Raw genomic sequence first — 16,228 nt, 5'->3', positions numbered from 1 at the left:
TGGCTCTTGCAGGTACATGAAAGTCAATCGGTTTAGTCTTTGTGAGGTGGTCTTTTATTACTGTTGAAGCGTGTGTTGACACTTCACGGGTGGTTAACTTCCAAACCCGCTCCAATTACTCACAAAGCGGTCCGTCAAACAGATATATTATAATGAAATTAGCTTAATTTAAGATTCCCTTTGACAATGAAGGCCAGTTTATGACTTTATTGTCCTGAATTGGTGATTTTCAATTTCCATAGTGGAAAAAAACTCAACTCTCAGTCATATTTCGTTTGACTGTTTCCTCTTTATAAACTTCATTTCAAGGGATCTAATTTCAATGACCGATCGCCATTTTAATGGATTTCGACTGGTTCAATTGTATGCTATTTCAGGGTATGATGAGGTAATGATAAAAGGGACGGCTCGGTCAAGAAATGCCTGAGTTCTCAACCGTTTTTTAACCAACCCCTTTTCGTATTTATATCATATTCCTTAGCACGTCTCAAGTAAATAGGTCCCGTTCGACGCAATACTTCCACTACCATTAACAGGAGTTTAGAATACAATGTTACGTCCGTAAACGATCACAACGCAAAGTTTGTGGACCAACAGGTGTGCCCGGGCAAGTCTGAGAGTCGCTAGCAGAATTGATTTTGGTATCTAATATCGAAATTCTTATAGCAACTGAGAAAACACAATTTCATCAAGACATCCTTTCCGAAAGTAATGAGGTAGATGCCACCCGGTAGGCAATGAGATCCATTCACTCATGAATGATTCCAATAATTTGACGATAATCTGATTTTCTTATCGAAAAAATAGTTCAGGAGAGATGGCCTGTACTATCTATCGACTACAAAGCAGTCTCCATCTCCAATCTCCAAAACGAACCACTGGTGCCAAGGTCTAGTCAAAGGCAAGAGAAGTCCTCCTTACATCTGAAATGCTTGGCCCGTGAAGTGTTTAAAATCATGGAAGAAAATCTCAAGAGTGAGGAAAGAAAAAAAAAACCAAAAGATGTTGGACATTAGATGGTAGAGTGAGTTGGCTATAACCGTACTCGCATATTCAAAACGCGCGTAATGAATGATGGAAATGAATCCACCAATTTTATCTTAGCACAAAATTTGATTGATTAAAACAACAGAAAGTATGTGCATCGCTTCAGAAACGGAGCAAGGTTAACATCCAAAGGAAAGCGATTTACATAGCTGGACCTAAATACTCAAACAGGACTTTAAAAACGAAAAAACACGTTCAAGGGTACAAAATACGATATTTCTGAGGTAAACCTCCATGTTGAGTTCCACTTTATCGTCGATCAAGCGCAATTTTGTGCGAGGAGGAAGCGAAGGAAGACGACTTTTATTCGGATATTATTGATCAGCCAGTATTAATCAGCCAGCTGGTGAGAGGTACTGCAAAGTTATTTCCTTTTAACTCGAACAATCGCAAATTTATGAGGAGTCGAGGTTTTGAACCAGGGACCTCTTATGTACAAATCGAGGGTAATAATTTTCAAACTTTGGGATTTGTTTGTGATCCACGTATACCTACGTTGTTAAGGTTGTGTTCCTTGATAACCCTCAGCTATAGTCTACTGCGTATAGCAGGTTGCACTGAGTGAGGTGAGGCTTTCAAGAGCGACAACATTTTTTATTCCGGAGAATACAAACGGATGCTGATCTCGTCAAAACTAAAGTGAATCTTTACTTCTTATGATTTAGAACTAACGCCAACAGCAATAAGAATATTTGTCATCTCCCATCTACATAGAGGGACAAAAATCTATTAAACCCTATCTGCTGAGGTACCCTTAGAAACCAAAAGAAAAAGAGCCTGAAACCAAAAAGGGAGAAAAAAAAAGAGAGATCTAAAACAGGCAATAGTACCTTCTAAGATAAGATTTGTGATAGCAAAGATAAGATTTGTTTAAAGGGTTACCTCTTTAAAGAACAAATGGTTTGAACCTAGGTACCATCTCTCGTAGCGCGATTGTACAATGCGTAAAACTTATAATAAGGGAGCTCCTGTATCTTTGCATTTGTCTTAAATACACCCTTATTGTGATAGCAAAGATTAGGAAATTACTGAAAAGCGTACGAGCTTTCCCCCATAAAGGAAGTAGTTAGTTAGTAGGGTAGTTAGCTAATAGTAGTTGGCAGTTTTTAACTCTGTTCTTTTGTTTTCGCAATATTTGAACTTCCAGCGACAATAAACTAGAAAGAAATGCTTTTAATCTTAGTTCCCCTCACGTCCTGAGCTCCCCCTTCCTTTTAATTGATCATTGATGAACCCGTCTAGCATCGACGTCTGCTGAGAAGGCGATTATAAGGATCATCGCGTGGTCGATGATAATGATGATGACGTGGCAGTGGTTGAACAATGGACTGACGTGAGCAGTCGTATTTGTTTACTGTTGGAATTATTACGCGTTTCTTCTGTCGCAAATAACTGAGAGAGTATCCACAGTAATCCTGATAACCTTTAATAGAATGGTCATTATGTTAGCATAGCGAGTTGAAACGCCACCCAAGAAATACAATTTTTGAAATGATTTTAACACTGTGAATTACGACTGATCATTCTAAATGCTTAATAGACTTGTTGACTTATAGCAATAGTACGGGCGACAATAGTTCCTAAAAATACCTAAAAGAAGGCGGAAGCCAAAAATAGAAAGAAGAAGTTGTTTAGTTGTGCATAAAGTCAGCGATACTTCATAGCTCTTTACGTTTAATGAAATGAAACTAAAATTCATAAACTATGTTCTTTTTACCTTTCAGAATCCTAGCGACGAGTAGCTCTGCAATCTTCCCCATTTGTTCGTAGTTACTCTTAAAGATATCATTAGAGGGATAACTGGTCATTGCATTGAGTTGCCAATCACTAGCAACGTTCCCAACCCCAATACAGAAGATTTCCACTCCATATGATTTGATATCCATCGATTGGGTAGCAACGCTGTCAGCTGAGTTGCCTGCTATCAAATAAGAAGTGTTTACAGACCTCCAAGCCACGTCGCAGATAAAGTAGTTGTTTCTCTGCCGAATTTGTCCCGGGGTATTTCACTAAATCTGCGGAGGAGTACAGGACTACCCCCAACGCGAGTTTTATAATGGCCGAGTGGAAAGGCATGGACTACAGCGCTGACAAACTTGATAATTTGTTTGAAGTTCTGCTCTCTTCCCACAGCGGATGATCCATCGATCATAAATCTCAGGTCAATGATTACTAGACAGAAAGAAGAGAGCAATTAGATAAAAGAAACCCAGGAGTCTAAATGCAACAGCGGCACATCACGGAACGCAAACTTAAAAATAATCATATGAAAAAAGTGATTCGCGTTGGTCGGTGTACTGTTTTCATGCTGACATTCTTACAATGAATGACACGCCAGTTAATCTATCAGAGAAGGAGTTAACAACCACTGCTGTTGATAAAAGTTCGGTGTTGTTCTTTCCCTAATTGGTGGTGCGTCATATTTGGAACATATTTGATTTTCCTGTCTCTTTTTTCTCAATACAAATCAAAGCAAACGAACACACACAGACCAGGAAAGAACGACGCTTAAACAAACAAATTCCGAAACAGCAGGACTTATGAGAAATAACGACTAGCTGGTGTAAACCCTTCGTGATTACGAAACTTCGCGTTTAAGATCACAGCGGATTTTGCTCGATCACTTAGGATCGGCATTTATCTATGGACCAAAGTGAAAAGTACGCGTTATGAGAAAGACTTACTTTCTGTTGCCCCAGAATCTCCACTGAAGGTAATACCACCTGCTGTAGGAAAGAGGAAACTATAGGATAAGTATTCATGGTCAATGTTCGTTTTGAGGTAAACCTACCTACAGAAAATCGTCATTGGTCTTCAAAGTGTCTAACTACTCTGACTTCAATTTGCACAAAATTATCTCATTTTGTCCTCTGTCGGTTCTAAACAAATGGATTATTCTGCCACTGATAGCCTAATGATCACGAATTAGAGAGAGCTGACAAGCCTAATTGCCTGGCTGTCAGAGCTTTTTCCTAGTTTTTTTAACGTTAACCCACTCGGAATATTGCCGCTCCCATCTAGATCTCATGTAACCTCCTATCAGTTTTAATTTTTTTTCCTGAGAACATCCAATTTAGAAGGAAAGTCTTTTGCCCAATAACGTGGTATAAGTGACAACAGGAAAGCAACAAGCTCAGATTTCCATGTTTTACAAAGTCTTCGTTGATGCACAATTTGCAGAGTCCTCCAAAACGAATTCAATGAGATTTTAAATGACCGAGGTTCGCACAGTATAGTGATTTTTATCTAAATTTATACCATGTATTGCTGCCACGTTTCTTGTATCTGCGGCGTTTTATTTTAATCAGCACATACCGTTTCCTCGCTTTCAATGAAATTTTTCTGGGCTTGGTCTCAACTGAAGTACAAACAATACTCAACGAACAACATAAGAATAACTTATACGACAAAAACTCCATCCAAATCATCCGAGAAAACATAGGTTTGGCCATTTAACTAACAGTGACTTACTTTCGAGTGTTAATTATTGACTAGAATATATCGAGACAATGAACATAAAAAATACTGAGGTGTTAGAGAAGTGTAACATTACCTGCCTGTTTGTTTTCTAGGATGAATCAGGAACTGATCGAACCACACCTTTTCTTTGAGGGCTGATAGTTTCTAAAGAAACTGTTTGGGGCTGCGTCGGTGGGGGTAACGAAATAATCTGGATATATCAACAAAGTTGAAATGGTAAGTTGGCCACCGTAACGATTACAAAAGCTGACGTTTTCTTTGTTCCTTTTTTACGATGGATAATGACTTTGTTGGTAGCAATCAGTCTAACAGGGTGTATAAAAGTATATAACTAATAAAGGCACTTTCGTGAAGCACAAGCACATACGTCAAGGCACAAGTTACATAGGTTCCACGATATATCTGCTGCTTAGGGAAGAGAGTTGGGGAAGCGGGTGGAGGGGGTTTGGTAGGTGGTTACACGTAATTGAAGTAAACAGAAACATACCCACATGTCTGCGACCCATTCATGAACATTAATCAATTGAAGCCGTACTTCATAAAAATGCTGACAGTTGAATAAACACTAAATAATGGCTGTTTTTCGCTGATACTTTAAAATATTTAGCTTGAACATTATTTCATAACTTTGAACTCAGAGAAGTCAATGTACTAGGGTTTGTAAAACAGTTTTCCTGAGAACTGAACAATGTGACTTTTGTTATTTTCGTTCTCTTAGGTAGTTGAATCATGATAAAAACAAATGATGAGATACTCATTTTAATTACCAGCTAATTAAAAAGCTAAAGCCACAACCTCTGCTATAAAATGATTGACAACTATAACACGCCTTGCCGTGGCGAGATTGATAGATGTGATCCCAGTAAAGCAACCCCAAAAATGAAATAAAATGTCTTTCCTTTGCACGTGAACTCTCTACACTCGCTTTACCACCCATCAAAGCTTTACTATTCGGCAAACTCAGCATATCTGAGGATGAATATTTTTTATTCTCTAATATTCTATTAATGCACACTAAAATATTTGCATAATCGTACAAATAAGTTAACATGAACTATTTTTGAAACGAAAGCAGGAGTAGTGCTTGAGAAATTCATTTGCGCAAGAATGACATAAGCCAATTTTATATATAATAGACATGCTTTTCTTTCAAAATAAATTCAACGGTTATCGAAGCAGCTCTTGAGACATCTGAATTTCTCGCACGTTACTTCAAAGAAACTTTTTGCTGTACTCTGGAAATCCAATATCCTCTGGCTTCTTTTCTTTTTTGTGCAAGCCGAAGGTATCTTTCTGTCCATGTTTCACGAAGCTGTGGAACACAATAAAAATCATGAATAAAGAATTTTAACTCTTGGACGATTTTTTAAATTCTATCGAGAGGATTTTATCTGGGTAACTGTTCACTTCAATAGCTGCTTGTGTGCTGTGAACTTGTCGAAATGCGGCCCCAAAATATAGGGGATACTAAATGACAAGTGAGGTTTGATTTAAGAATTGATATGACCAACGACTAAAGTAAAGCTTTAAAGATGACAAGGGAAATACGGTAAACCTATAATGGAAAATGTGAGATGTAAAAACGTTGACCATGTTGAATGACGTCACTTGCTTCTTAGCAGCGACATCTTCATATGTACTTCATACACTCACCCGGACGATCAGACTACATCTTCATATGTATTCCATAAAATTAACATTTCATATAGACGACATAACATGCTAACTATTTAAAGTAAAAGCTTTTCCATTTGGTGCATTGTAACAAAAACGGTTAGGGTTGGGTTGCAACCCCTCATTATCTAATGATCTAGTTTTTAATAATAGTTCATATACCATGAACCACAAAATTAGATAGTTGTGGAGAACAGACAAGGTCTTTGTAGCATTTTGTGAGAGAAATTCCAAATGGATTCTTCAATATTGGTGCATTTAACCGAAAAGTGATGCTTGATGCTTTAAATCAAAAAGTTAAATACGCCATCTATTAAGTTAAGTTAAGTTAAATGCGCCACCTTTATGCAAACGTACCTGTTGCAGACACCGCACGAACGCATACAAACCTCACGAACATTAAATACCTCTAGAAAAGGATTGGGCTGATCACAAAGGCCACTCATAAGAAAAGAAGGACAGTCAGGGTGGTAATCTTCGCAATGACCTAGACAAGAACAAGCGAAAGTATTTTTTGAACCATGTGCCCATCAGGTCACTTTTCGATGATCCTTTCACGAATCATCGCCTTACATTAATTGATTTTGGAGTTAACTATTGATGCAGGTGTGGTTAAGTAGGTCAAGTCTCAAATTTCGTACAAATTAATAACAAACACCATGAAAACAAAACTCAGAAAAATAATAAAAAAGGTTATAAGTAACTGAGTACTATTCTTTATTAATTAGGTCTTACCAGCAAATATGTCATGATTGTTTTTGGGAAATGAGCTGATTTTAGGAGCACTTGTTGCAGGTGGGAGATTCATATACATATCCAGTCGAGGATTTATTGACCCTGCTCCAGGATCAGTTCCAAGAGGCAGGGAGTTGGGAGGAATGGGCAAGGGAGCAGGATTCTGAGGGAACCACCCTGGTCTCTGGGTATAGTGTATAGGTACAGGTGGACCTGCCAACACCTCCGGCACAGCCTCTTTTGTTGGTTTTGTTGTTTTCTTCGGCTTTAGAGTGGTTGTTTCTTTTGTAGTCGGCACAGTTGGTTTTGTTTTTGATATAAGTGGACAACAGCCAGGGCCACAAACTATTTGGCATAAAACGATCGGTTGTTGTTGATGTGACTGACTGCCTTCTTTAATGCTTGGTTTTTTATGCGAAGAGTTGCTATCGGGGGCACCACCCTTAATAGCGGTCGTGGAAGTTGGTTTGTTTTTCGAACTATGAGTTTTTCCGGAGCTGATTTCTTTATTAGATGTACCCGCTAGAGGAGTGGTGGGTTCTGGATTTTCAGAAGTTCCTGATTTAGCTGAAGTTTCTGCCGGTGCACTCGTAGGTTCCTGTTTTGCTGAGCTTTTATTCGTAGGTGTTGGCTTTGAAGGATTGAGTGCTTGGTTGCTACCATTTCCTGCTTGTTCTGGTTTAGAGGTGGTAGTACCCGAGGAATTTTGGTTTCCTGGAGACGTTGACGGTTTACGGAGCTCCCCTGGCCCTTTCTCGTTATTACCCACCTGGTTGCCTTTGTTTGGAGCTGCAACTGCGCTACTAGTTGTTGGGGTAGGAGTCTGACCGGTTTCTCCGTTGCTTTCACGCTGGTTTGTATTATTTGCGGTCTGAGGCTTAGGTTTTTGGAAATTTTCTGATCCTGCTGTCTGTATAGATGGAAGTGCTTGGATCGGAATGGTCTGAATTGGAAGGACTGGTATAGATAACAATGGGGCTTGAATTACCGGCACCGGACCTGTTGTAACAAATTCAAAATACGTTTGAAACGAAGATCAGCTATACATACCTCTTTCATATAAAAGAGTTATGTCTCAAAATCCCTGGTGTGCTCCGGCTTTTGAGAGTAGGAAATACAACAATTGTGCTTGAATGATGTATAGCACTCGCCTCGAAGTTAACGCAAGAGCAAAATAGCTCCATTTATTTTGTTCAGTAGGGTAAGTTAAATATATATTTTCCGAATTATGACGTGTAGGAGAATTTATAAAGTGATTTTCGTTTATAATTTCTGTACCACCTAGTGGACTGGAAACACCACCAGAAGTTCCTCCTCCTCCTCCTGGTCCAGAGTTGGTACTTGAGCCTGAACTATTAGGATTCGCCACACTGCCTGTTGTTGTTTGGGGAACTGATCCTGAGACTTGGTTGCCACCCGCCTTATTTGGATTGGCTGCGGTACCCGGACTGACTGCGCTACTGGAAGCAGCTGGGGCTCCTCCTGATACTCCATTCGCCTGGCCTCCACCCTTCTGATTTGGATTTTCTAAGGTACCAGGGCTGCCTACCCCGTTACTGCTAGGTGATGCCTCGGAGGGGATACCGTTTCCTTGGTTTTCACCCACCGGAATAGGATTACCTGCTATAGGAGGGCTGGCTGCCCCATTGCTACTGGCTGTTGCTCCTTGTCCCTGGCTAACACCACCTTGTACCGATCCATTTGTAGAAGCAGTAGACGGACTCATTGCACCATTAGTGCCAGATCCTTGAGTAGTGACCTTTCCACCAGTTTGACCAGGCGATACCTGTCCTTCCGACCCATTATTATTTGGTAATGGGTTCACAGGAACTTGAGTTATTGATGCAGAGTCTTGGAGCACATAATGTGGGCTATCATTAATGCTATTGACACTATAGAGCGGATTTTCTGCATCTGACGTCGGATTCAATGTAAATCCTTCATCATTCCAATCATTTAGCAGGGCGGCTGCGTGAGGTGGTCCTATATTATAGGTATGGTGTGTGGGATGAGTGCCGAAATTTCCTGTGGTTGGTGGCCTTTGAGAAGGATGAACATTTGAGTCCGAGGATGAGGCATCATATTGCCTACTCTCACCTCCCAAGGCGGAGATCCAAGAATCTATCGCTTTAGATTGAATAAAAACAGTACCCATAAGTACGATTGATCATCTCAGCTCAAACTAAGTATATCATAGGTGAGGATTGTGAAAAGATTTTACCAAACCAACCTGATTTATCCCCATCTAATTGGTCAAGAATCGGTGGAAGACCTTGCAACAAGTCGTTATCTGTGTAGGGAGCTTCTTCGATCTCGTTGGCATCTGTGGACTTTTCTTCATCATAGTAGCCACTATGTTTCTCCTTTTGAATAGCGGACGGATCAGGAACAGTTAAATTTGCACTGAGCACCCTGGAGTCGGTCACTGTGGAGGTGCAGATATAGAGAAATCATGTTTTCAAGGGAAATGGTACGTACATACATGAGTATAAATGTAAGGTCAGGGGTCATGAAATGAGTTGGGGAAAGACCTCATGATTATGTTTGAAAGTCATGAGTTTGGTAGAGATAAACTGGTGAAACAGAGATGCGACAAAAATAAAAGAATAGGAACATTTTAATACATTATTTCGTTCTAGATATATGAGATTTGTTGTGCATCATTCATAAGTTGAGCGATGTAGGCAAAGATGTTATGAAGATGATTTTCAGTACACCATTTTTATTTCTGTTTATTCTATTTTCTTTTTTTAGGCGAAAACCTCAATCAGGAACATACAGATTCTCGTTCGCTGATAATAGCTATATGTACATCAAAATAATATATCTCAGATTTTGCGATCGTTTTCTATTGTGCCTTGATTTCAGCGCAGGCAATGGCAATACTTGCTATTACTCTTAGTCTGGACAAACATGTACCTTCATTTAAAAATCCAACCACTGTACCGGACATTGCAGGCAAATACTGGACAACCGGAACCTTGAAAGCGTAGAATGGAGAATCAGTAATGGTTGCCAACTGCTTCATATCTGCTTGACCACCTACACCTATGGCCACGACTCGCACACCTATTCTGCGTAGTTCTTTTGCCGCGTTATGAACTTCATCCACCGATTTTCCAGCCATGACCACGACCACGGCTTTTGGAGAACCATTTGGCATTTTCACAAAAACATTTTTGTTTAAGATTTGGAGAGATTTTCCCAACTCGCAACTTCCACTCACGGGGACAAGCTTGTCGAGTGTGAGGTCAAGTACTTTGGAACTTTGAATATTTCTAGGAAGGATATTTCTCTGGGTGTAGTGTCTACTGCCACATTCTAGAAGCCCAAAAGTGATTCCTCTCGTAGGAATGTTTAAGTTTTCATACACCTCTTTCACAAACAGTCTGTACGAGTTGAGTTCCTTCTTGCCAATTTTACCTGAGCCATCTAGTAAGAAAACCACTTTTGCTGAACCTGAAATAATTAAAGAGCTTAGCTTTAGGACGTGCAACCCTTTAAGAATATTCTTTGCAAAAATCATTAATGTATAATACGGCGCTCCGAGTCTCATTTTTCTTCGAGGCAATTGCTTATAAAAAAAAGAAGAGATGTGAGAAGAAAATGACAATGAAAAAGAAGAAGAAGTGAAATGCTTTCCTAAAGTTTGGTCAGAAACCATTTATTACGAGCAGAATCAGGAATTTTTCACAGCCCGTTATTCTTGAACATACACTGCCTTTTAGGAAATCTGATGTCGTATTCTACCCTACTCTCGCTCGCCCTACCCTGATTTACTATCATAGTAATTTCTGATCAACGCTTTTTGTAACTGAGCTCAAATTATTCTTTTTCTCACCAGCTGGTCTTAACGATGCATCTTCCTTCTCCTTGATGAATGACGCAATCCTATCCAGGTAGTCCCGGTCTGAGGATCTTTTAACGAAGGTTTTAGAGGAAGTGTGCCTAGCGGCTGCAAGGGACTGTCTAATTTTCCAAAGCTGCACATATTTGTTGTACCTCAAGCTGTCCGAGGACGTTGTTATGTTTAATGGACGTACCTTTTCAATTAACCATCTGCGTTCACGATGAAAGGAAGATAAAACTAAAAAACGATCGAATATTAGTAAAGAACTCCTGTATTTTGGCTTCATCTTGGTTCATTATGAACTCAATCCTATTATGACATAGAGGGCAGCAAAATGAATTAAATAAGCATTTAAACATCGATGTAGAATCAAAAGAATAGTGATGCTCAATGAAATGGACGTACAGTTGTATAGGTATGATATTTTCTAGAAATAAAACAGCGCCAGCCTAAAATTACCCTACAATTTGGATATATCAACAAAGTTGAAATGGTAAATTGGCCACCATAACGATTACAAAAGCTGACGTTTCGAGCGTTAGCCCTTCGTCGAAGCGCTAGCCCTTTGTCATTCGCTCCGACGAAGGGCTAACGCTCGAAACGTCAGCTTTTGTAATCGTTACGGTAGCCAATTTACCATTTTAACTTTGTTGATATATCCAAATTGTTGTTTCGTTACCCCCACCGACGCAGCCCCAAGCAGGTTCTTTAGAAACTATCAGCCTTTAAAATTACCCTAGTTTTCCTTTTTTTTTTTTTTTACAATAACTAATTGGCTTAGCTTACCTCCGATTCAACTACATTTTCCTAACAGAGTTATCCACCATCCTCTCCAGTATCCTCTATATATATTACCCGCTTTTCAAGCCTTACTCCTTTCTAGAAATCTTTTTGCTTAGTACCATTTAGTTCACACTAAATAACTTGTTTTCATACCGTTTTAAAATTCAAACGCATCTGGCAATGATATAAATCCTAAACGGTAACAAAAACGAAATAAGCTTTTTCTCCCAAAATCAGGGATTTTCTGTTATGCCTTTCACGGCCACTTTGCAAAAATGAAATTGGGGCCTTCTAACAATAGCCTCCTTCAAATGACCAGGTATTCAACAAAGAATGTAAAGAATATTTGGATGACTCAGAAATTACTTCGTAAAAGACCAAATGGCAGGGTGTGCGCTCGGTCGCTGGTGATGGATCAAGGTTATTTCTCGTTAGCGTGGGACGAAGCCTCTAGGGGTTCACATATTTTTCATTTTTCTTACTCCGCAGCAGATGAAAAACATCGTTTTAATTAAGTTTAAGATTATTTAATGAACTTAGAGATGATCATTTAGCAAGGATAACCGGACACTTGTCTGTATTTTAGTTTTCCTTTCGCCGATTAATTGAAGCTGAGTAAATTTATTTTGTAACAAGAAAACAGTAATGAAAAAATCATATCCAATGGCGTGTCTTATCTTTCAGTTTCAGGTTTCTTTGATAAGGGATCTAGCGATAACCCTAAGTTAAATTGCTTGCGAAAAAAAAATTGAATCATCGAGGTACATGATGTTTATTGGCTTGTTTGAGTTATGCATTAAACTGAAATGACTTGGAAAACATTTGTTATCAGACAATCATAGTGTAATTACTTTTTATGTAAGTATAGAAATCGTCTAGATCCCAAAATAGTTACGAAATATATACCTACCGGAAGTATCCTTAAATTGTGGTGATCCTGGTCCCCCGCTTACTACTTCCAACAAAAAAGTGTATGCCAAAAGGAAAATGGAAACATAGTGCATTTGTGGTAAAATATTCAAAATGTGGACGTTTTTCACCATAGTTACTCATTGTGAATCCACTGATATGAGCCCGGTATTATGTTTCTCGTGAGCCATCGTTATGTTAACGTTATATTCAATTTCCCCGGCGACAAGAAATCTTCAAAATTACTTCTGCTAGTTAAACAACTAAGTGGGTAGAAAAGAACACTTGACCCGTTCATTCAGATGTCAATATAAGACCAACAAAAGTCTTTTCAAGTTAACTGGTGGTCTGCACTTAAAGGTTATCATCAATTATTAACTACCGCCAACTTTAAAAGTTCTTTATTCTTCAATAACACTACCCACATACCAATCTACCAGAATAAAGGTTGGTCAGACGTGATAGGTACAATGTATCCTTTTCCCAGAACTTCAATTATCACTTCCTACTCCTTTTTTTCATTTTTCCTTTCCTTTGGAATGACATTGTAAAAGCGCATTTGTCAAAAACCTTACTTTTTATTCCTCGTTTAGTTCCGCATTTATCTCTACCAAAACGTATTAAATGCAAGGAAATATAACAACATCAAGCGATTTGAAGAACCTAACAAAAGTTAGGGAAAAGTTCTCATCCTAATGGGAACAATAGATATCGATCCTAGCAATTTTCATTGTTGTCTTTCTCTTTCTTGTAGAACATAAACTAGTTACAACGTGGACATAATCTTACTAGATATTACCAAGATTTCCTGAACTGTGTTTGGTTGAGAAACGGAGGATAACAACTACTTGGGTCTTAACAACCCCCCTTCCCCCCTCCCCCCTGGTTTGGAGTGCTAAGTTTAAAACATATCAATCCAAATGGTTCGGTCATGGTAGACGTCGTTCAGCCCTCACATGATATAGAGTTGTCTAGTCTCGTGAAAGAACCCGAACTGTAAATGCATTATGGTGAATTCCAGTTAGCTCCAACAAAATCTACTTCTCCATTTCGCAAGTTCCTTAAGGAAAAAAATAATAAAAATTAAAAAATAGACATAATTGAACGAATTATAACAATACTAATGAAATTGTCGATGATGACGATACCGATTATGATGATCATGTTAACGATATTAATGATGGTAATGATATTTGTGATGATAACAGGGATGACAATGTTAATAGCATCAGCATCATTTATAGATAAAAAGAAAATTAAATCCTCAGACCATGTAGGGAACTTGGCTGTACCTGACTACACCAGCAAGCGATCTTGTTCTTAAGCTACGACAAGTGGCTTATAAAATGGTTCCGAAAGAGTTTGCTGCCTGTTTACTTCTTAGCAGCTTAAAATAAAACTTTAACTGCTTCGTTAGTTGTTACGTACTTTTTGCAGTATCCACATGAAAATGCGCATGTCTCATGGATGTTATGGAGGTCTTGGAAAAGTCCAGGCCAATCACAAAGTCCGCTTAACGCATAAGAACCACATAACGGATGCTGGTCTTTGCAAAGTCCTGCAAATTAGGGATTTTTAACATATCTTTTTTGGGATTGATGGTGGTTCTTTGCATGAATTAGGAATAATAATAATAATAATAATAAAATCTTTATTACCGTGTCAATGTATTTAGCTCATAGAGCTAATTGGGGACACCTACTTTTACTAAATTAATAAAAAAAAAAACTATGTCCAGTATCATAATAAGTAACAATACAGCCGATAAACTATGCATTAAAATTTTAAAATATTTAGAAATATCAACAGTGTTCAGATAACATAAAAATACTTGTACCATGCAGATAATTAAAAAAAAAAAAACTAATGCTTAGTCTTCATTGGTATCCTTGGAAGGGATGCACGATAATTGCTTTGCGGAGGGAGCTTTGCATCTCCTCATAATCCATTTTCTTCTTTTTTCAAAAGGCGGGGGAGATGGATTGGTCACTTAACTGTGGTAAGGACGCTGCTAACAGATCAAGATACTCACAAGTCTAAACATTTTTCGATCTGAGCCACCAGATTCTAACTTTTAAAGGAACTAACAGTCCATTCCATAATATTTTATCGAGGCTACATAACATTAAAATGCTTGAAAAAAAGCAGCAACGTAATAAGTAGCTAACAGCATTTTGTAAAGGTACAGATAAAGCAACAACGTAATAAGTAGCTAACAGCATTTTGTAAAGGTACAGATAAAGCAGCAACGTAATAAGTAGCTAACAGCATTTTGTAAAGGTACAGATAAAGTCTTACCAACTTTCAGAGGAAGAGTGTACACCTTCAAACTCTTTCGCAATGGACGAGGCTGCCTACTTTCTTTATGTCTGACTTTGGTTCTTGTCAAAATGAGCTCCCAAAGTAGCTTTGCACGAGAAGCTTTGTCGCCATCGTCCTCTTTGTAATCCTTGTCGAGCTTCTTGATTGCTGTAGTGATGGTAAAAACTTCAATCAAAATGAAGAGTGGCCCTTGTGAAAGACACAAGTCAGAGCTACAAATAATGATGGAATGTATCAAGCTTCACATTGACAGACTGCGAAATCAGTTCATGTGTAAGATAATATGGTTGGTATGGCTAAAGTCTTTCTACACTGATCGAATTTCAAGCAAGATGTGACACTATTTAACCCGTTTGTGGATCACCTGAACGGAGATATTCATTTTGGTATCTATAACGTAGCTACAAATTCTTAAACATGTAATCACAACTGATGTACTTTACCGGTGTGACGGTTTCTCGAATGAATCACTAAGACATCTGGTATAGCAACAAATGTAAGGCAAAGAAACAATACAAAACGTGCGAACATCATAACAGCGGCGAGCCAGCGTTAAGTTGTTTCCAGTCGATACCACTTTGAATAATCGATATCCTCCTTTAGTCTATTGATTCCCTTCTAAGTGGTTTACGACAGGGTGTTTTGTTTATCTGGGGTGCGGCCATTCACCCTTGAATATCATGATATTGGCAGTGAGTACGGCAAACAAAGTTTTAAACCGGCAGTATTATCCGTTTTACAAATAATCATTTGCTAATGAACAACATGAGTGTTTATCTGAAACACTATAGCATGTATAACAAAAATAAACATACTGACAAATTTACCAACAAATCACTATAACAATTAAGTCCTGGATGATAATTATCAGTGGTGTATGTCCTAATGGGTAAGACAACAAAACCACCCGCTAACAAACCAACCATAATAAGATATCTGATCTAATCGCTTTCTGGCCTGGTGATACAACCTTTGACCAGCTTCACAGCCTCTTTCATTGCCAAAATAGTTTAAACGAGGGCAAACTCAACATTTCACCCAAAGAAGTTATATCTGCACTTTTTTTTAATGACTCCGACATCGAATTCGAAAAGAGAGTTTCCTTTCAGTCAAGGTTATATACAAGAAGAACGTTTAATTGCTTATTGATGCAGATCAACTTTAAGGTGCCTAGTAAGGTTTAATTTCGGATTTAAATGAAAATTATTAAAAGAACTATGAGAAACTGCACTACGCTAAATTTGTGGCCGTGCATGTAAGAAATATGCTTCATCGAATGTCCAGGCCACATTTCGTTAATAACTGTGTTGCTACGCTTTAACGATCACATGATTGTTTTTCTTTTGTAGTGCATATATTAAATGAAAGAAAAGAAAAAGGGATTAGGATACTGAGTATTTAAAGGACTTTTGTCGGTGAAAGTGATCG

General features: G+C 38.4%; 2 protein-coding genes and 2 long non-coding RNA genes across 4 annotated transcripts; 1 reads left to right on the top strand and 3 right to left on the bottom strand.

The window, feature by feature from the left end:
- Positions 1-1,672: 1,672 nt before the first annotated feature.
- LOC148725918 (uncharacterized) lies at positions 1,673-3,201 on the bottom strand. Its single transcript, XR_015990432.1, has 2 exons — positions 2,765-3,201; positions 1,673-2,470 (listed from the first exon to the last, which is right to left on the bottom strand). It is a non-coding gene; the product is annotated as an uncharacterized LOC148725918 (long non-coding RNA).
- Positions 3,202-5,273: 2,072 nt separating this feature from the next.
- LOC111325913 (uncharacterized) lies at positions 5,274-12,714 on the bottom strand. The gene is made up of 8 exons (XM_088729701.1): positions 12,480-12,714; positions 10,778-11,023; positions 9,856-10,395; positions 9,167-9,361; positions 8,215-9,063; positions 6,937-7,935; positions 6,559-6,688; positions 5,274-5,839 (listed from the first exon to the last, which is right to left on the bottom strand). Exons 1-8 carry the CDS (start codon positions 12,610-12,612, stop codon positions 5,740-5,742), a joined length of 3,192 nt encoding a protein of 1,063 aa, XP_088585827.1. The 5' UTR covers positions 12,613-12,714; the 3' UTR covers positions 5,274-5,739.
- On the top strand, positions 10,089-11,196 carry LOC148725917 (uncharacterized). Its single transcript, XR_015990431.1, has 2 exons — positions 10,089-10,186; positions 10,781-11,196. It is a non-coding gene; the product is annotated as an uncharacterized LOC148725917 (long non-coding RNA).
- Positions 12,715-12,864: 150 nt separating the features above from the next.
- Positions 12,865-15,654, bottom strand: LOC111325915 (uncharacterized). Its single transcript, XM_022929829.2, has 4 exons — positions 15,244-15,654; positions 14,777-14,947; positions 13,907-14,036; positions 12,865-13,538 (listed from the first exon to the last, which is right to left on the bottom strand). Exons 1-4 carry the CDS (start codon positions 15,332-15,334, stop codon positions 13,484-13,486), a joined length of 447 nt encoding a protein of 148 aa, XP_022785564.2. The 5' UTR covers positions 15,335-15,654; the 3' UTR covers positions 12,865-13,483.
- Positions 15,655-16,228: the final 574 nt, after the last annotated feature.

This window comes from Stylophora pistillata, chromosome 8, assembly GCF_964205215.1.
Source record: "Stylophora pistillata chromosome 8, jaStyPist1.2, whole genome shotgun sequence".
Lineage (NCBI taxonomy): Eukaryota > Metazoa > Cnidaria > Anthozoa > Scleractinia > Pocilloporidae > Stylophora > Stylophora pistillata.
This window is presented reverse-complemented; position numbering and strand designations above follow the sequence as displayed.